The 19708-nt window shown below is 34.3% G+C and overlaps 3 protein-coding genes across 3 annotated transcripts; all 3 read left to right on the forward strand.

Moving 5' to 3' along the window:
- The first annotated feature begins 457 nt into the window (after nt 1-457).
- Nucleotides 458-8610, forward strand: LOC136823671 (26S proteasome regulatory subunit 7-like). The gene is given in 14 exon segments (XM_067079842.1): nt 458-583; nt 991-1028; nt 1207-1288; nt 2086-2177; nt 2420-2632; nt 3207-3302; nt 3484-3588; nt 3590-3649; nt 3964-4051; nt 4308-4431; nt 5962-6040; nt 6573-6669; nt 7043-7104; nt 8352-8610. Coding segments are annotated over 14 exon segments (1305 nt in total). The 5' UTR covers nt 458-510; the 3' UTR covers nt 8448-8610.
- A 1151-nt stretch (nt 8611-9761) lies between these two features.
- LOC136823655 (serine/threonine-protein kinase mos-like) lies at nt 9762-11371 on the forward strand. Its single transcript, XM_067079829.1, has 2 exons — nt 9762-10542; nt 11062-11371. The coding sequence occupies exons 1-2, from the start codon at nt 9858-9860 to the stop codon at nt 11292-11294; spliced, it is 918 nt and encodes a 305-aa protein (XP_066935930.1). The 5' UTR covers nt 9762-9857; the 3' UTR covers nt 11295-11371.
- A 1508-nt stretch (nt 11372-12879) lies between these two features.
- Nucleotides 12880-18274, forward strand: LOC136823623 (uncharacterized). The gene is made up of 7 exons (XM_067079800.1): nt 12880-13168; nt 13559-13804; nt 14565-14797; nt 15078-15393; nt 15649-15953; nt 16385-16568; nt 17011-18274. The coding sequence occupies exons 1-7, from the start codon at nt 13111-13113 to the stop codon at nt 17247-17249; spliced, it is 1581 nt and encodes a 526-aa protein (XP_066935901.1). The 5' UTR covers nt 12880-13110; the 3' UTR covers nt 17250-18274.
- Nucleotides 18275-19708: the final 1434 nt, after the last annotated feature.

The raw sequence follows: 19708 nt of genomic DNA on the forward strand, positions 1-19708 counted from the left end.
AGCATTAAAGGGTGCATTTTCATGAATTATCTGTATTGAAAGTCTCAAAAATTCAAACATGTCATGCTATTATTTTTAATAGATTGATTTTTATAATTACAAGGGGTGGCACTAGCAAATATTTAAACACCATTTATTTTCAATGTGATTCATAAATAACCTAAATAAAAAAATTTGCTCTAAATTAGGCCAAAAGAACAAATTCAGGTAGTTCTGCAAACACAGAAAAGGAGCTACTACACATAATTTGCGCAAAAAATAAACAACAAAAAAAAGTAAGAGGGAAGGAAGTCTTAAAAAATTTTACGAAAGGTATCAATCCACAATTTAGCAGCACTGTCCAAATGAGAAAATGTTAAAGATTTTCACTCAAAGAGGAGGCAAAAATCAGTGTTCATGGTCTTGAATCTTAAATCTTTAATTTAAATGAATAAAGAGTAGAGGGTAAAGGCGGCATGTGCATTTCATTTTACTCTTTTGTAGAAGATATCCTTTAAAAAATAAACAATCATGCCTGACCATCTTGGTTCTGATCAAAGAAAAGTTAGAAAAGAGGATGATAAAGATGAGAAACCTATTCAAGGTATAGTTATGGTTGCTTTAGCTCTCAAATATTACTTCTGTTCATATCAAAGCTTGTTCATGATATGTCACTCTTCATGTGGAGGTACTTAGGCAAGTGAAGGTATACACCACTCTTTAAGGGTGCCATTTTGGAGTACCTGCCAGGGTTGGATTAATCAGAATATGAAATCTTAGTCCCATTATTAAGGGTTGAAAAAATAGAAAGATTGCCATTTTTTGCTCCTAAAAAAATCCAAATTTGGTAATGTTAGTCCTAATAAGGGTAGTAAATTTCACAAAATTTCCAATTACTCTTCCTTTTTAGTCCCGCTAAGGGTCCAAAGGTTGAAAGCCTCCCCCTCGGGCTTTTCATAGTTAATAAAAGAATCTTATGTTACATTGAAGAATTTATTTTCTTTATCTTAGCATTGGATGAAGGAGATATCGCTGTATTAAAGACTTATGTAAGTTGTGTTCTATTATTATCTTTAAAATGTTGTAAAATTGCTTCTGGGACTTTCAGAAGATTTGTTTCTTTATTTAATATTAAACTTCACTTTAAACTTAACTTCACCAAGATGCATATTGTTTAATTCATAAAAAGAAAAGAAAAGAAATCATAGAATTTTTTTTTTTTTTAAGGGAGCTGGCTCATACAGCAAATCAATCAAATCTGTGGAAGAAGATATAAAGAAAATCACAAAAAGAGTAAACGAACTTGCAGGTATATTTTCATTTCTATTCAACTTTTTTTCCTCACAGCCACAAATTATCAGATAAATACAGATTGATGATCATGTAAGTAAGTAAGTCTGCGACCGCAGTCGGAGGTGACCCGAAGGCTCCTCTTTCGATAGCTGTCTAGCCGAAGGTAGGGGAGGGCCCCACTCTTTCTTTCTGGATTGCTCCACTTACCCTTGATCCTTCTCTTACTTGCTGAGCATCAAGAAAAGAGACATCAAGTACCATTTTGGGAATCTTTGGTATGACCCGACTGGGTGTTGAACCCACAACCTTGCGCACCGCAGCCGGATGCTCTACCACTGCGCTACGATTGCTAAAATGATTATGTATTCATGCAATAATCCAGAGAACCTGCTTATTATAAATTAATATTTCATGGAACCAGAGGAATGTAAAGAGATGGAAAACAGCTTTTCTGATTACTCAAAGTTCAATGATCACTTCTATCGAAAATTCTATTGTAAAAGCGTTGATTAGGTCATTAAATGAAAGTCCATACAAATCGGACGGTTTCTACATCATTTGACAATAAAAATGAAAATTTGTTTTTCCTTTCTTGCCGATTACTAGTTCAATTTTTAAGAATAAAGAGCAATATTTTTACCAATATCAAGATGAAGTTATAACTTTCTATACAAAAAATTCGTTTCAAGTTTCAAGCATTATAACATAAACAATGTATGTAAAAATTTTCAACAAAGTGGTAATGTTGGTTCTTCCTATTTCAGTCTTTTCGCAGTCAACATCAACCTATATTATTCTTCGTGTTCTCTTTAGGTATCAAAGAATCAGACACTGGCCTTGCACCACCTGCAATGTGGGATTTGGCGGCTGATAAACAAACACTTCATTCAGAGCAACCACTACAAGTAATTTTTCATTCTTTCATTTAATGTGTCTGTACAATAGGTTGTTTACAGAATTTGATACTCAGATGATAGCTTTGTTGTGTTATCTTTTTGAATATAATGGAATATATGTAAAAAACTTTCATATAATTAAGAATTTTAAAGCGTATATATCCTGCGACAAGAAAATAACAAAACGCCTTTACTCAGCTTTACTTTTAGTTAGTTCATGATCTAGCTTGTATTTTTCTATGATGTTATAGGTTGCTCGTTGTACAAAAATTATAAATGCTGACTCGGACGATCCAAAATACATCATCAATGTCAAACAGTTTGCCAAATTTGTGGTGGACCTTGGTGATCAAGTGGCACCAACAGATATAGAGGAAGGAATGAGGGTCGGGGTGGACCGTAATAAATATCAAATTCATATTCCATTACCACCTAAAATTGACCCTACAGTTACTATGATGCAGGTACAGAGAGAGTCGATTAGTATAATATCTTTTATCCTCCCTGCAAGTATTTATATCAAAGATAAGTGCAAAGACTCGCCGAATGTTCTTGTCCTGGTCTAATTAGTTGTTCAACATGTCATCATCTAGAGGAAAATTTCTATTCTCATGTGGTTTAAAAGTAATGGAATTAGCTCATGCAATTTGATACAACTGCAATGAAAATATTTGAAAATGAAAATGGAATAAGGCAGACTCCCTGTAAATAGTTTTATCGGCGATCCAAAAAATATCTGCAATCTGACTGGTTAAAAAGAGTACAAATATATCTTGTATTTTACATGTAAAAATATAAATTGACGAAAAGATGTTGTTGCATTGTAGCGGTAGAAGCAATCTAACGTCACTTTGCTAAAAAAGTGTCCTCCAACACAAAAAGTGCATTTTTGGGTCACCGATAAACCAGTTATCAGATAACTATTACATATCAAAAATAAGTCCAAGGACTCGCTGAATGTTTTTCACTTAATGATACTGACCTTAATGGTTTAATAAAGTTAGTGACTTGGTTACAGTAAACATATTCACTATTAAGGTCGAAGAAAAACCAGATGTGACGTACGCTGACGTTGGTGGATGTAAAGAACAAATCGATAAATTACGTGAAGTCGTTGAAACACCATTATTGCATGTAAGTGTCTCTCTGTCATGAACCTGTGAAAATGAATTTATCGATTAAATGTACTGAAAAAAAGTCCATCGTTGTAGTCTTCTTGATTCAGAATGAATGGAGATAATTAGAGTCTATAGAAATAGCTCAATATCCTCTAAAATTTGGTTTTATTTCTTTACTTTATACTCTTTCCTTTCAGCCTGAACGTTTTGTGAACCTGGGTATCGATCCCCCTAAAGGTGTTCTGTGTTACGGCCCTCCCGGTACCGGTAAAACGTTATGTGCAAGAGCTGTTGCCAACAGGAACAGATGCTTGCTTTATCAGAGTTATTGGTTCAGAATTGGTTCAAAAATATGTCGGAGAGGTATAGAATACACAATATTCATTAATCTGCTTGCTTCAGTTTATTATGCAGTGCTTTTAGCAGTATGAAATGCTGGTCTGCCACAACACCTTCCCATTTAAAACGGACACTTTTGAATTTTGTTATGCAAAAGATGTTTTTCTTTCTTTTTTTTGATGGGAGAAATTCATAGTGGGCGTTGAAAGTTTATGGGAATTACTAATGTAAATTACCATCCATTTTTTGCCTATTTTTATGTGGAAGATTTATCTTGTGTACTTAAACGATCATTAATAAAGTCATAATAACTTGAATTGACTCCTGCTTCTTTACAGGGTGCTCGAATGGTGCGTGAATTGTTCGAGATGGCACGAAGTAAAAAAGCTTGCATTATATTCTTTGATGAAATCGATGCTGTGGGAGGTAAGATTCTACAATGAAAAATAGTACTAATTCACACATATTTCCTAATTAGTTATACATTCAATGGTCATTATGCATGCGTTAGCATGTTTAGCAAACTTAGGTAAAACTGTCAACAGTTTTAGCTATTTTGGTACGAAATCAGTATTTGCTTGTAGCAGTTGACAGTTTTAGTTATTTTGAAACGAATTCAGGTTTGTAGGCTTATATACAAAACATTTAGTTTAGCTTGACGTTTCTTTTTTCTCTGTACTAGGTGCTCGTTTTGACGATGGTGCTGGAGGAGACAATGAAGTGCAGAGAACTATGTTAGAATTGATCAATCAATTGGATGGTTTTGATCCAAGAGGAAACATCAAAGTGCTCATGGCCACAAACAGGTAAAACAATATGTAATAGTTATCGGACAGTTGCGAGTACAATATGAAAAATATTTTACGAGTTCCGAGATTTTTCCGTACAATATTTTCCGAGCCTTTAGGCGAGGAAAATATACGGAAAATACGGAACGAGTAAAATATTTCCATATTGTACGAGCTAATGTCTGATAACTGGTTTATCGGTGACCCAAAAAATGCACTTTTTGTGTTGGAATAAAGCGCAGGGCACTTTTGTAGCAAAGTGACGTTAGATTGCTGCTACCACTACAATGCAACAACATCTTTTCGTCAATTTATATTTTTACATGTAAAATACAAGATATATTGTACTCTTTTTAACCAATCAGATTGCAGATATTTTTTGGATCGCCGATAACCACTATTAATGTATCCAAGCCCAGTCATCCTCTAGACATTGTTATATTGCTGTACCGGAGACATTGTCGTTTACATGATTGCTCTTGCAAGTTACTAGGCTGTCAGCATTTTCGGATTAGTTTTGTTTGTAAAGGGCTGCGAATCAACCTCAAAAGTCTTGTCCGCTTAGTAATTTTTTCTTAAATAAGTTTTTTGAGCTGGGAATCGTTACTTACTTAGCAAGCGGGAGCGTTTTTTGGAGTTGGATTCGCATCCTTTGTAACAAAACAAATTAAAGAGATGCTCTAAACCCAGCATGTTACCTGTTGAGTCGTTTTCAGAAACATTTGTTTTCAATATATCTATTCTTGTGTTTTAAAGAGTAAAAGAAATTAGTGAAAAAAGCATGTCCCTACCTGGAACATAGACTCGACACAAATTTCCCGACAATTGTTGTTGCCCTTAGTAACGATATCAACTACAAAAAGTGCTGATCTAAGCATTTTACTCAAATACACGGGCCGTCTTAAAAGAGAAAATACTAAAATTTCAATATTGGCTGTCATTGTATAATACAGAATGCTTTGACCGCCATTTATGAGCTTTTTGTTCTGTCATGAATTTTATATAAAGTACTTTATTCATGATTATACAATGATTATGAAACACGTTGAATAGACTTGGATATAATTTTTATAAATTTTAAAAGCTACTTTAAGAATTCCATAAAGAAATGCTATGGTATAATGATTGTTCCCCATAAAATGAGCTATTGTTTAAAAAAAAATTTCCACTTTTTAATACAGACATATTATCAGATTTATCTTTTTTCTTTTCTTTTGGAAAAAAATACCTTCTGATCTTAATCTCACGCGCCCTTAATGTACTTTATGCACGTGACCATTGAAACACCATCAGAAGAAGTGCATTCCACTTCCAAATAAGGAAATACCAGTGAAATGCATACTCCATCGGTGATGTTCAAATGACTTTTTATCTGACCTGACGATCTAAAGATCCAATAAAGATACAATCTTTTTGCAACCCCACTAATAGCTTAATAGCCTCTTTCTCACCCAATATTAGGTTTGATAAATTTAGAAACCTTTCTCCCATAAGCTGTTTATACGTGTTTTGAACCCATTGTTCAACTATTGTTTTTTGTTATTTCAGACCAGACACATTGGATCCCGCTTTAACGCGTCCTGGACGTCTAGATAGAAAAGTCGAATTCTCTCTACCCGACTTAGAGGTCAGCAAAAGTAATTTATTCTCCGTCCACGCACACACGTTTTCCAACATTTTCTGAAATTAACTTTTTTATTCGTTTGAGGATTACGTTTGATCAAATGAACCAATTTTGATAAATGACGCATCAAAATTTTAGTTTATCTTTTTCTTTTGCAATGGACCTCTTCCACTTTACTCGAGTCCCTCTAGAGTCGTCTCCTTTGCGTCTTGCCTATCAATTTACGGAGGGGTAAAATAATTCGTTATCATATAATTCGAACAAAGTGTTTCGTCTCCTTCGAACCCCCTTAGATTCAAAGTATCATGGAATTCAAAGAGACTTACTCGTCCTCTGGACAGTCGAACGAAATGAGTTTTAAAACACTATCACTACGGAAGCATTTCGAGTCCGAGGTGTTGCGAGCTAGTCGTGGCATGACTTTAAGCTCATTTTCGAGGATTTTTGGACTATTGAAACTAAGGCTGCTGGACCTACATATCCATTATCTCATGCCAAACTGAAGAGTTATCATCCTATGTTATTCTGTTTTTAGGGTCGTGCACACATTTTCAAAATCCACGCACGTTCGATGAGTGTTGACCGTGATATTCGATACGAATTATTGGCTCGTCTATGTCCTAACAGTACAGGTAAAAACTCTTAACCATTATTAGTTTCGACCCCAGGTCCCGTCAAATTCATATATCTCTCTGAAGATTTTTCCTCTTAATTGTCCAAAAACTACCAACCTTGGCAGAGTGGAGATTATTGTAAATTGATTGTTTTTAATTAAAGCTGAGATTGCAATTGACCTAAGTCACTGTTTTGTTTATTAGCGAAAAATTAGCAAATGTAAACTCGGACCTAGCCCTTTTTGTCGTACAGGTTGGATTTTATCGCTGTATAACAGCTCTTTCACGAACCCTTGGTTTCTAAGCCTCATTTTTAAAAGACCTCTTTTCGTAAGCTGGCATTCACCATTTTACTAAACAACTTCTAAATGATTCTTCTTTGTGCTGACAGGTGCTGAGATTCGAAGTGTTTGTACAGAGGCTGGTATGTTCGCTATCCGTGAACGAAGGAAGGTATGTGAAGTTTATATCTCGCCAGTTTCATCTATATTATGCACAAGAATGTTTCCTATATGTCTCTCTTATGTTAGTCATAAGAACTGTGTTGTTAGAGTTTTAAATACCAGCTATACCTAACCAAGATGTTTAGTATTAAGATTTTAAAGAACGGCATGTGTGTTTCTAAGGCAGGAAACATGGTATTAGTGATTTTCAAAAGTTTGGCAAAGTAGCAAATAAGGTCAGTAAGACAGAATGCTGGTTTTCAATTCCTAAATGATGAGGCATATGTATTATTAAAAGTTATTATGTCTTGCTGAGCTTTAATGCTTAAAATTCTTAACATTTTATTTGAACTTTTAATCTCTGCATTTTATTTTATTCAAACTAAAATGGTATCTTCACGTTGTTCTATAGAGATTATCGTTTAATACCTTTTTATACTGTCAGAAAGAAAAAGCATGAACCCTTTTGCTGTTAGAAAACTCGCAGTATTAAAAACAGCTATCAGCTTTTCTAAATACATGCATCACTTTGTTAGAAAAAATTTGATTATATAACGACATTTTCCTGTGACATCAATCCATAGATATTTGACTACCTTTCGCATACCCTGTCAGTATAATACTAAGGATTGGATGAACGAAAGAAATACCCTGTTAAATTACCAAAAGCCTCTCCCTCGGCAATTTTACAACTCATACCTAGTTTTGCTTATTTGTACCATCTATCTTAACGCCATGTATGCCGGTATTTCTACCTGAGGACTGTAACCTGTTAATAACGAACCTAGTCTATAACCCATGAAATAATCTGCGAAGATTGTAGGCGCAAAAGTCACTAAGCACTAATATAGACCCGAAGCAATGCAGTTAGACGAAAAAGGGTGGATAAGCAAGTATATAAGCTTAACAGATAATCACCACACGAGTTTTACTTGAGTGTGCACTTTCAATAGAAGAGGGATTAATTTTCATGGCAGTTAGATAGGTATGTATGAAAGACATTTATCAGTAAGAGCCAGTCTCTTCCCATTATTGAAAACGTGTTCCGTTTGTGATTATTATATTGAAAATACGACTTCATCAAAATTGTGAAATGATAGACGTACATACTAGTAGTGGTGCAATTCTTTTTAATAAATTTTCATGTCTAGCTGTTCTGCTTTAATTTGCTGCATAAGCAATTTCTGTGTTAGCCAATGAGCATGAAGTTGGATTTTAGCTGACCTTGCATTTTCTTTCCTTTTCATTTCTTTTTAGGTTGCAACGGAGAAGGATTTCTTAAGCGCTATCCAAAAGGTCATCAAGGCGTACGCTAAGTTCAGTGCCACACCCAAATACATGACGTATAATTAGATAGTGTTTAAATTGAAACAAGTATTTGCTTATACTTTATAAAAGGTAGTGTTTTTATTTCTATTTTTAACCATTGTCTTTTATTTATTGTAAAATTTTTTAGTTCAATCTACTCATTAACCTTTGTTAAAAATAGAAATATACGATGCAATTTTTCAATAAATTACTATTTATATTCTTCTCTTACCAAGTAAACTACCCAGTGATAATTTGTTACGATATTTGAAATTAGGCTTGAAATTTCAATAGAGGTGGGGATTTCAAATCGTATTGTTCGCAGCTTTACTATCTTTATCAGTAGGGTGAGGGTTCAATGTAGTTTTCCAATTTTTGACTAATTATCCCAGAGAGAAAAGTGTCCAATCAGTGTTGTTTTCTAATGACCAATGAGTTACCTGCCTTTGTGTTACCTCCAAAGCTTAAAAATTCACACGTAATCGATATAAAAAATAAACTGCGCCTATTTGTTTGAAGCGGAATCATAAGCCTTTCGTTCACCTTCTTTTTTGTTTATTCGCTTTAGTTCTTCGAAAATCTCATCAATAAATATTTCGACAATCACATACTGTAACAGTATACATTTATTTCAAGTCTTGAACAGGCCTATATTTGTTTGTTTTTTATAAGAATATAGTAATGGGTGGTTACTAAGTGAAAAAAGAAATACCCTCAATATCATTGATATTGTTGGACCAGGTAGTTTTTCGGCTAAAATGACCAAATACATCCATGATTTCCCATATAATTGCGTTGAGATTTAAAAGTCCCTTCATAACCTCAGATATCTCAGCACTCGTGCGCATATAATTCGACTTCACCTGGTTTTTCCCTTTTGCAAAAGCCATGTAATTGTTTTCCTTATAAGACATACTTGTCAATCAGGTATTTCCTTTTTGGAAAATAAAAAATAATCTTATTTCATTTTTATGTACAGTGCATATTCGGGCACATAGCATTCCTCCCCGTACTCCTTTTTTGAAATTCCCTGGCAGTATCTCTATTATTGGTCCTGTTCTGGTTTTAATTAATTATAGGCATAAAATATATACGATTCTAATATTGAAATTGTTCTTATCTTAAAAAAGTGTGTAACCTGAAAATTCCCCAAAGGATTGCACCAATTCACTAAAGAATCATTATATCAACAATCAGCGCAATCAAAAGTCATTAAACATTTATTTCGTTCCTGTAAAAGTCCCATTTCATGTAATTAATCAAAACAACAAAAAGAGTCATTAATTAAAGTATTCCCTTGATACGCAACTGGAGTTACCTTACGAACTAAAAGTTGCAAAAATGATCAAATACAAAATTTGGTCTTTGAAAAGTGGAGAACATTTATAGAGACATTTTTTTAAGGAAAGACAAGACATCAATAACAGTAGACAAGATGTTTCATGAAAAGCGAACATGACGATAAAAGTTGATATTATTTTAAGAAGATACAAAGAAGAAGAAGATGAAGACAACAACCAAACAACAACAATCATCAATAAACATGAAGAAGATTTCACTACACTCAAAACACTCGGTTCAGGTGGTTTTGGGACTTGCTACAAAGCTATATACAAAAAGACACAATTTGTATGCTGCATTAAGAAAATAAACCGTACTTCGAAGAAAAATGCCGCCCTGCAAAGTTACAATGCTGAGACGAAGTCAGAATTCTTTGATTTTGAGCATCAAAACATTGTCAAACTTATTGCAGCAACTTCAATAGATTTTAACAGTTTTGACAAAGATTTAAGTAGTCTTTTAATGGTTTTTGAGTATGTTCCGGGTCAAAATTTACATCAACTATTGGAAGACGAACAAGAAATTATTGATCTCCCGCGCATGTGCAGATTCGGACAGGACATTGCTTCAGCTTTAGATTACGTTCATCAGAAAGGGATCATCCATTTGGACGTCAAACCTTCCAATATAATGGTCACCTCTACAGATGTTTGTAAGCTTGCAGATTTTGGCTGCTCACAGTACTTGGAAAGCGATCCAGTACAGTCAGAATCTTTGCTAACTGGAACGTTCGCATATAGAGCACCGGAGCTGCATCGGGGTTTATCACCCACGCCAGAGTGCGATGTTTACGCCGTAGGTAAGATATTTTCCGTTTCTTTCAGTCATAGACCTGGTAAATCTTGCATGAAATTCCAGTGTTATTTTCCATACGAGATGATTTTTGACCGATTTTTCCAAAGGTTGAAGAGCGGACTGGGTTAGTGCCACGGGGATCTACAAAAGATCGAGGCAAAGTATAGCTGACAAAAAAGGTTTTTCCTGAAAGGACAGTCTAGATATTCTTAACTTTTGGAGAAAATAATCACAAAAAATTCTTGCGGACGGTATTCTTAAAGTTAGAATCCAAATTCAACCTGTAATACACACCTGAAGCATAAATGGCATTTTTGTGAAAGTATTAAGCTTTGCTGGGTGATAACTGACAATTAACAATTAAGAAGTTCTTTCGAATTCCATGATGGTGTTATTTTTAGCGTATTCTAAATATTTTTAGTCAATTTCATTATCAATATTCTTATAAAGTATATTCTTAAAAAAAAGTGTCTAGTTGTGATTGTTGTTTTACATCTTAAAAATCGAATTTTTTCTATCTTAGGAATTTGCTTGTGGCAATTTTGGAGTCGAGAGATGCCATTTGGTGGAACCAACCAACATGTTGTAATATATAATGTGGTTCAAAATAATTTACGACCTGATTTTGAGCTTGACCATATCGACACCCCGAACGAGACTTATAAAGAACTTGCAACCCAATGCTGGTCCAATGAACCATTTAATCGACCTACACTTTGTACTGTTATCGAGACTCTAAGCTCATTATCGTCTTAATTATATCTTGTTTTGTTCTTACTTTGCTGTTTGAAAATTAATTAGTCTAATTATATATTTTATTAAGAGATATAAAATCAAAGTATAAAAATTATATCTTCATTATATTTGTATTATAGATTTGTTACATATTATAAATTTTAAATTATTATTTTTCGTAATGGTATTACATAGAGATTTTATATTATGCATTTTCAGAATATTATTTGAAAAATTATCTAGATATAAAAAATTATTTGATTTTAACAGTTTTGTTTTCCCATACAGTGTTTCGTTTTTCAAGTAAAAATGTCAATATTTGGTTTTTATCTATGGGATCTATTTTTTCCACTGACTTTCCCCAAATTTGCAAGTCAAAAAAGGAAAAAAAAACTTTCTAGACTAGACACGCTCATTTTTAGAAGGATGTTATATTTTAACCCCTGTATTATTTTATCATAATCCAAACCAAAGATAAAAATAATTAATTCTAACTTATCATGTCTCATTATCTTATTTCCTCTGTTTGTAGTTCTTATGAAACCAAGCCCTGTTCATTGTATTCAAACATGACCCTCAGAGCGAGGACTGCTTATAATGATATATTTTCTTGCGCTAGTCAATACCCTCTTATTGCTCTTCTTTCTATATAATTTCCCTAACACGTTTAGATAAATTTGCTTAATTCAGTACATCATATATTTTGAGATTTAACTAATCGAATTTAGTTAAAAGTCTCTGTGGTAGGGGGACGGTGGTTCTAAGTAAATGGTTCTCCGGCGAATATACCTTTTTCGGTCTCATAAATTATTGAAACAATGAAATGATTTTGACAAAGATTTTCATGGAATAATTTTTTTTTCTTTTTGATTTTTTTCTTTCTTGCACCATGGTGGACGCATGCGCAGTTTTGAATAGATTCATTTACGTTGTTCTGATTGGCTGTTGACGAGAAGTACGGCTCATATAAATCAAGTCATTCACAATTGTCAAATCGCCTCTGTTTGAGCTCGATTCAATGCTATGTTTACTATGTCAAAATATCTGTAGCAACTATAATAAATATATCAACATTCGAAATGAATCGTTATGTTGCCAAAGTTACAACGATAGCCTCGCTTTGATGAATAATCAATATACTGAATTCGGCCACTTGTAGGTAACTTTATTGAATTATTAATACAATTTGAATTGTGTCTATTTTTAAAAAATAAACTAATTATTCATACGAGGGTGATTGCGGGAATATATTTTTAAGAAAAAAGTATTTTGTCAAATCTCTTTATAGCACTTTTGCTGTTTTTGCCTGCCTCACTTCAAGATAGTCTGTAAGATTTGCAAAAAATATAAATTAACGTCTCGTGAAAAATTATGAAATTTAAAACCAATTTCAAAATACTTTTATAAAAAAATAAACTTAGAAATATATTTTAATAATTAAAAAGGCTGGATCGAGTGAAGTAAATATCTCTTTTTTTTCATGAATACTAATGTTTCAATCTTATATTCAATATTTTCAATTCAACCTTTCTCTCGGCTTGAATCGAGTAGATTGAAGAAACGTAAGAGGAGAAGGAGAAAAAAAAAAAAACTTTCTCGAATTTTTAATATTATATTTTGTTTGAAGAACTTTTTCACACTTGAGTGGAAAAGATGGATTCGACAAAATAAAAAAAAATTAGGAAAAAAATAAAATTTCGTATGGACTAAAAAGCAAGAAAAAATTATTCACACACTCGATTTTTTTGTTCTTGATATAAAGAGAGGATACTCTCGACCTTTTTTGGTTTTTGTTGACTTTTTATTATTTTGGTTTGGTGGTTTACAGTGAACAAAAATGATGAAACTTCTTTTCAGTTTTTGTGTCACTTTTGTCCTTTACCAACAAGCCACTGGTAAGTTTTAAACTATTGTTTTATTTCATGTTTTTTCTATCATTGGAATTGATTTGTGTAATCAAGTTTCGTCTTTCTTTCATTCTTGCAAACGGTTGAAGCGTTTTAACGAACACCGGGTGTACCGCACAACTTGAAATCGGAAATTGTTGAGTCAAATTGAGGTAAAGGGATGAGACTTTATAGGAATATCTTCTTTTTACATCTTTTTTACAACTACAGTCCCAGCTGGCACACAACGTTGTTTCAACGTTCATCTAATGTTCAAAACGTCCATATAACGTAAGATAAACGTTGTGTGCCAGCTGGGGTAGTATGAGTCAGCTGCATCATACTTCTTAAAAATATTCAGGGGCGTAATTTTGCATCTTGACCGATTCATTCTTTTAGCTTCATCAGCAGTTTTAAACTGTACAAACTTTGTGCCCAAGATCCCGGATTGTCCGACAGTCGTTAAGGTCAACTGGTGGGATGTTCCTCCATACATCTCCAAAGATAGCGCTGGAAAAGTTAATGGTATCCTGAGGAAGATTGTCGAAACAATTGTCAAAACATGCTGTGGTGAATGTACCGATTTCGTCTACGATAGTCCATTGAACCCGTCCAATAATTCTGAAATCTTGAAATCCAAAATTGGTACGTAGTTCTACCCTATCTATGTACAGAACAAGGCATTTAAAAAATGTGGTCGCTTATTTAAAATAATCCAGAATCTCATCACGATTTTTCCCTCTTTTACCCACTGATGATGTTATTTCTGTCGTAATGCTTTTATTATTTCACCCCTTCTCACATACCCATTAGGATTTTTCAAATAGTGGGGTAAAAATAACAGGCTGAAACTCGATGATGATCGATATTCCCATATTCTTTATAGCATGAGATCTGAATTCCTTTATTCCCATGCTAGAAAATTAGGTTGGGATGGAAAAAATAGCACAATACCTTAAGTGTATTGATTTTAGCGTGGATTTAATTTGACGATTGGTCAAAATACGATTTTTGGCGGGGATTAAATTTTGACTAGAGATCAATTTCGTAAAATTTGGCGGGGATTTAATTTGGTAAATTGAAAATTTTAAGACAATGAAATGGGTGAAATTACTATAAAATATACTAAAAAGACACACATTATATTTTTGTTAAATTTGGCGGGGATTCAATTTGGCGAGTGAAATTTTTGCGGGGTTTTGGGTCACCAAAATTGATCCACTTAAGGTATTTTGTATTGAGGATTTGTTTATTTGAATATTTTTAACGGGATTGGCATTTTTTTCCACTGAGGACGATTTTTGGCCAATTGTTCCAGTTTCGGAGGTCCCACCGGGTCTGTGAGAAGGGGTTGTAATCTCATCATGACGTTATCATGGCTACTTTATTTCTGCTTCTTTTTCAGGCAAGAATGGTTCAACCATCAGTTTCCCAGTTTATGGTGAAATGACCAGCGTCAAATTCCAAAGTCATCCATACTTCCCCGTCATTGAATCACCAGGTGTTATTTACATTGAGAAACCACAGGATGCTTCGAATGCAGGATCTGCTGTCTTGGAAGCTGTCTTCCGTGGATGGCCTGTTTTGGTTTTGACCCTTATCATGGCTGCCCTCTCTGGTATCATCATGTGGGCTTTGGTAAGATTAACACCGGTTTTTACACTGTAATTCTAGACAAAATATAACTAAAAAAGCTTGAATAGGTATTAGGTATCCTTATAATAATCTTAACTTATCGGTTAAAGCCGGCCAGTGTCTTTTTGTAAAGTGGTAGACTTTTTGCATGGAGAAGATTGCGCCATGGTCTCATAATGGTAGCAAGAGCTGTTGAAAATTGACTCTAGGTTTCACCCGTTCTATCGCTCTATCCATCTGGCAACTTCAAAGCAAAACAGTTTTTATTTTTCTCATTTTATAGGATTCGTACTGGAACCCTGATCAATTTCCAAGCTCCTTTTTCAAAGGATCATGGGAAGGCTTTTGGTGGGCTTTTGTTTCCATGACAACTGTTGGTTATGGTGATCGTGCACCAAAATCTTTCATTGCTCGTATCTTTGCTTTCTTCTGGGTCTTGGTTGGTCTTGTCATCATTTCCATTTTCACTGCCACCGTCACTACCTCATTGACTGCCCTCTCTCTCAGTAATGATATCAATCTCTATGGAGGCAACATCATCGCTTTGAATAACACTGAAGAACAACGTTATGGTGTCAAGAATAACGCTAAAGTTTATCGTAAGTTTTTATGTTTCGACCAATCTTGCTCTACATCTGTATCAATCCAATGTTAAAAAGCTTGTGAAAAAGATTGATGAGTAAGCAAACGATATCACTCTTGTTTAAAAACAAAACTTTTAACACGACAAGAACTTCTGATTTTTAAGGAAACTAGAGCCCAGTCCACTCAGAAACAATTACAATTTTCGTCATAAATTTTGAAGCCCCTCAGATCTGCTACTGCATCTATTAAAGGTGTCTATTCTTTTGTAGCTGTTCCAACTGTTGACGATTTCGCACAAGCCATTCTTGGTAACAGTAAACAATACACTGGAGATGACGTCACTGTTGATGGTGGTTTGATTGACAGTTACGTTGCTGGTTTTTTCCAAGACAAATTGGATGAATCTGTTGGACTTCGTGTTGGTACCGTCTTTGATCATCAATTTGCTTATGGATTTGTCATCACCAATGAGATGGTTCGAAATCAAAATATTGAACGATGCTTGAGACGTACTTTGAGCACACAAGAATCATTGATCACACAAACCATCCAAAGTGACATGAAAGCCTTGCCAGTAAGTTCATTTGACTTGAGTTGAGCTAAAATCTGGCAATGTCCATAAGCGTCTGTCAGCCTACTGTATGTCATTAAGAATTTTGGATAGACTAGTGTCCAGTATGGCTCGAACCTTCGGCTATTTTGGCCATCGTCATCTTAAAAGCAGAAGTGGAAGGCACTTCCAGTATATAAGCAGGTGGACCTGATTGCTATCTTTGAATCAATCAAGCTCTATAGAAACTAGAGGCTTGGCGTATTGAAAACAAATTATCTGAATTCTACGAACGACCAAGTTTATGAAAATTTTGAGATAAGTAACCAACGATTCAAAATTTGGCATTGTATTTCGATAATTTGATTGATATTTACAAGTCTAAAGATTAAAAGTAAAAGCACGATAGTATCTACTATGAAAATTGTTCTTAATTTTTGGCATATATTTTTTAGGAACCGGAAAAAAGTGCAGCTGAAGAGAAATCATCCAATTTGTTCGATCCTAACAGTGACATTTTCAAACAAGCTGTCTTTGTTTGCTTGGGTTTGATCGTCTTCTTGACTTTGTGTGGTATCGCTTGGGAATACTGCTACTGGAGACCAAAACAAAAGAGGGAAAACCCGGTCAAGAAAGTCCGTAAGTTAAAAGCACTTTTGACCTTATTGTTATTTTCGAGCTCCCAGGACCCAAATATTTTCTTTCAGATTAGATGAAGATTTGAATTGCGGAAAGGTACTTGTTGTATTTTTTGGAGACTTTGAGTTAGCATGATTGAAACCCCAAGCATAAAGCTATGTTAGATGGATTTCTGCTCTTTCGGACTTGACATTTTGTTACCCTTTTGTTATCTTCCCTTGTTTGACATACATGCTGCTAAAGTGGTCTCAATAACTCAAGATATATCTGGTAGTAATGTTCAAGGAAGCTTATTAATATTCATGACATTCCATTTTATGTCAACCGAAGTTTTCACCAGTCAAACTAGCCAAAAAGTCAGCATGATGGCAAATTCATTTTGAGTTCTTTCCGCAAAAATAAATAAAAATCATTCACGTGTCATTTTTCCTTATTATTATAGAGGAAGATCGTGCATTGACACCTCACACCTCATTCGAAGAATTGGTTGCCGCCCAATGCCAAGAATTGGAAGATGCTATGATCACTGAAGTCATGGCTTTCTATAAAGCTTTCAACCGCAAACTGGAAGACATCCGAAAACGACATTTGAGAGATGACGGTATCAATGAGAAAGGTGGTGACCCAGATGTTTTGGATCTCAGCCAACAACAACCTGATGAACAAAAAATCAAACTGTAAATCCATCACTGCTGATCATTTAATTCAAACTTCTCCATTTTGTCCTTTTTAATATTAAACCTGCATTTTGACTTTTTGTGACTGATACATACATAATACAACATGAAACTGGAAAAAAGTAGTACGAAGTGATGTTACGTATGCTGCTTCAATTAACAAAATTGTAAAGGACAGAATACCCGACTATTGAAAAAATCAGCTGATTTTTGTAACTCCATTACTGCGGAGCGATTGGTTAAGATTCCACACTTATTTTTTAGGGATATGTAATATATATTTGATATGCACTTTATTTAGGGCTTTTTGTAGATACTCAACCTGGTGACCAAGAGGTTCATCGTGTTTTGAACGTCTGGAACTTAAAGTTGTAAATCAATGACACGATATTATTTGTTAGCTATTTGCTTTTCCTCTTGGTCTACCTAGGTATTATCTACATTTTTTTGTATTCTTGTACATATTTTTTTTGGAAATTAGGGGATTGTAAATAGTGTTCGTGTTTGAATGAAATGTCGCTCTACCGTTTCTCTAATTTGTAAGAATTTAGTGGTCTGTAATTGGGCGTTGCTGAAATTTTCCTTTATTTAAGTTTTTCCATGAACTAATTCTGTTGCTTCGGCTTATCAAATCAGAAAGATGAAATGCCTAAAATTTAATTATTTTGAAAATACATATAATTATTTGTAATCTATATATTGAAAACAGATAAAATTTGTAAGTTTAAAACTAATTATTATGCATCAGAGGATGTAGAACAGGTCAGCCTTGATTATCAGATAGCGTGGCATTAGACTTGGTGAACAGGTTAAGCTCTTGTAATCAAACTCTTGTCTCAATGCCCCTTTATAAATTCACTTTGGAGACAACTGATTTTTCACCATAATTAAAACTTGTTGTAAACGTCTTTTCATCTAGTTGAACTGACCAATTAAGAACTATATAGGGCGCTGAGACAGGGGTATATAATTTATCAAAATTTGCACATTTTTTAAAAAAGAAAAAGAATGAGATAATTCTCAACAAGATTTTACTTTTTTTGTTTAGTTCTCCGGTTTTTATTGCACGGATCAAAAGGCTTTCTGTTGTTACGTTGTTCGTAGTCAGGATCTTGATACAAGGGGTGTCATTTTACACGCATGTCTTTGTGATCCAGTGTGATCCATCCCACTGGCAACCCCAATGAAGAATTCTTTCAAAAGTAGCTCATTTACCAACCCCACTGGAAAAATAACTCAACCCGATGGAATGTTGTAGTTAACGAATTTTCGCACACTTCGCTCACTATCAAAAAGTTTCATTTTAATATATTGCCTGTATCTAACCCGACTTCTATGACAATTGCAACCTTGCTTAGCTGGAGGAGGTTCGTTGGTTCGTTGTCATTATTCTGATCTGAAAATTTTTATAGAAGATTACTGTATAGGCGAAACCACACATCGCGCACTGTAACTATAATAACGCCGCATGGTGCACTAACGAAAGATGAACGTGATGTTAGAGAAGGTGTACTCTCGGGTGCCTATAATAACCCCCACCCCCGCTTATCAAATTTTCAAGTTTTTTTATACCCTCTCCCGGGAATTTCTTCGGACCCCCTTTCCTGTTTATGAATTTTTGAAAATATTTTCAACTGGCAAAAGAAGAGTCCCTTATTTTGCTCTAAATTTTGAGGTAAATTAGGTCCCCTGGTTTATTACGCATCTGTGACAGTTGGAATGACAATAAAGGTTGCTAGTCCAATTTTTCAATTTTGAATGTTGAGCCTAGCGGGTCCGTGACATTGCTGTGTTTGAAATAAATTAATAAATTTGAGAATAAAAGAAGTGATTTTAGAAGGAGCGTATACGGTATACACTTTTTGAAGTGCATTTTCTATGAAATCTGAGAATCAATCATGATGCATAATTATTTTTGGAACGATTTATAGTTGTAAAGCATCACGAGTTCCAAGCAATCTTACCTTCAGCAACACCACATCGAAAATTATTCTTTGAATTATAATCCTCATTATACATCGTTATTTTTAGAATAAATTATAATTTCAAGAAATACCATTTCCACGAAATCGAGGTATTTTAATTGCTGATTATAATTGTATGGCATCACGAGCTCCAAACAATCTTACCTTCAGCCCCCCCAGCGGTTTGCGTGAATGGGCATTTTCGGTTGCGTGAATGCGTGAAAATTGAAAAAAAAAATGCGTGAATGCGTGAATTGAAAAAATTTGCGCGAACGTGAAAACTCACTTTTTGATTGTGAATGTGAATGCGTGAATCTGGGCTATTTTGAGCGAGAATACGTGAATTTTCCCTTTTTTCCGCCAATAATGTGCAGTTTTCCCGGTTTTCCAATAGTTCCCCGAAAATTTTCCGATTTCCTGAAAAATCGGGTTATCGCGTGAAACTCGAGGAAAATTTGCGTGAATGCGTGAATTTCGAAAAAAAATTGTAAAATATAAG

The sequence above is a fragment of the Clytia hemisphaerica genome, unplaced genomic scaffold, assembly GCF_902728285.1.
Source record: "Clytia hemisphaerica strain Z4C2 unplaced genomic scaffold, Clytia hemisphaerica genome assembly, whole genome shotgun sequence".
Classification (NCBI taxonomy): domain Eukaryota; kingdom Metazoa; phylum Cnidaria; class Hydrozoa; order Leptothecata; family Clytiidae; genus Clytia; species Clytia hemisphaerica.

What these genes read in the sequence shown, in the direction of transcription:
- LOC136823655 (XM_067079829.1), top strand. Translation starts at nt 9,858, where the DNA reads ATGACGATAAAAGTTGATATTATTTTAAGAAGATACAAAGAAGAAGAA. An exon ending in GTGCGATGTTTACGCCGTAG is followed by an intron (nt 10,543 to 11,061) that starts GTAAGATATTTT and finishes TTTCTATCTTAG; the next exon opens with GAATTTGCTTGTGGCAATTT.
- LOC136823623 (XM_067079800.1), top strand. Translation starts at nt 13,111, where the DNA reads ATGATGAAACTTCTTTTCAGTTTTTGTGTCACTTTTGTCCTTTACCAA. An exon ending in GTATCATCATGTGGGCTTTG is followed by an intron (nt 14,798 to 15,077) that starts GTAAGATTAACA and finishes CTCATTTTATAG; the next exon opens with GATTCGTACTGGAACCCTGA. An exon ending in AAACCCGGTCAAGAAAGTCC is followed by an intron (nt 16,569 to 17,010) that starts GTAAGTTAAAAG and finishes TTATTATTATAG; the next exon opens with AGGAAGATCGTGCATTGACA.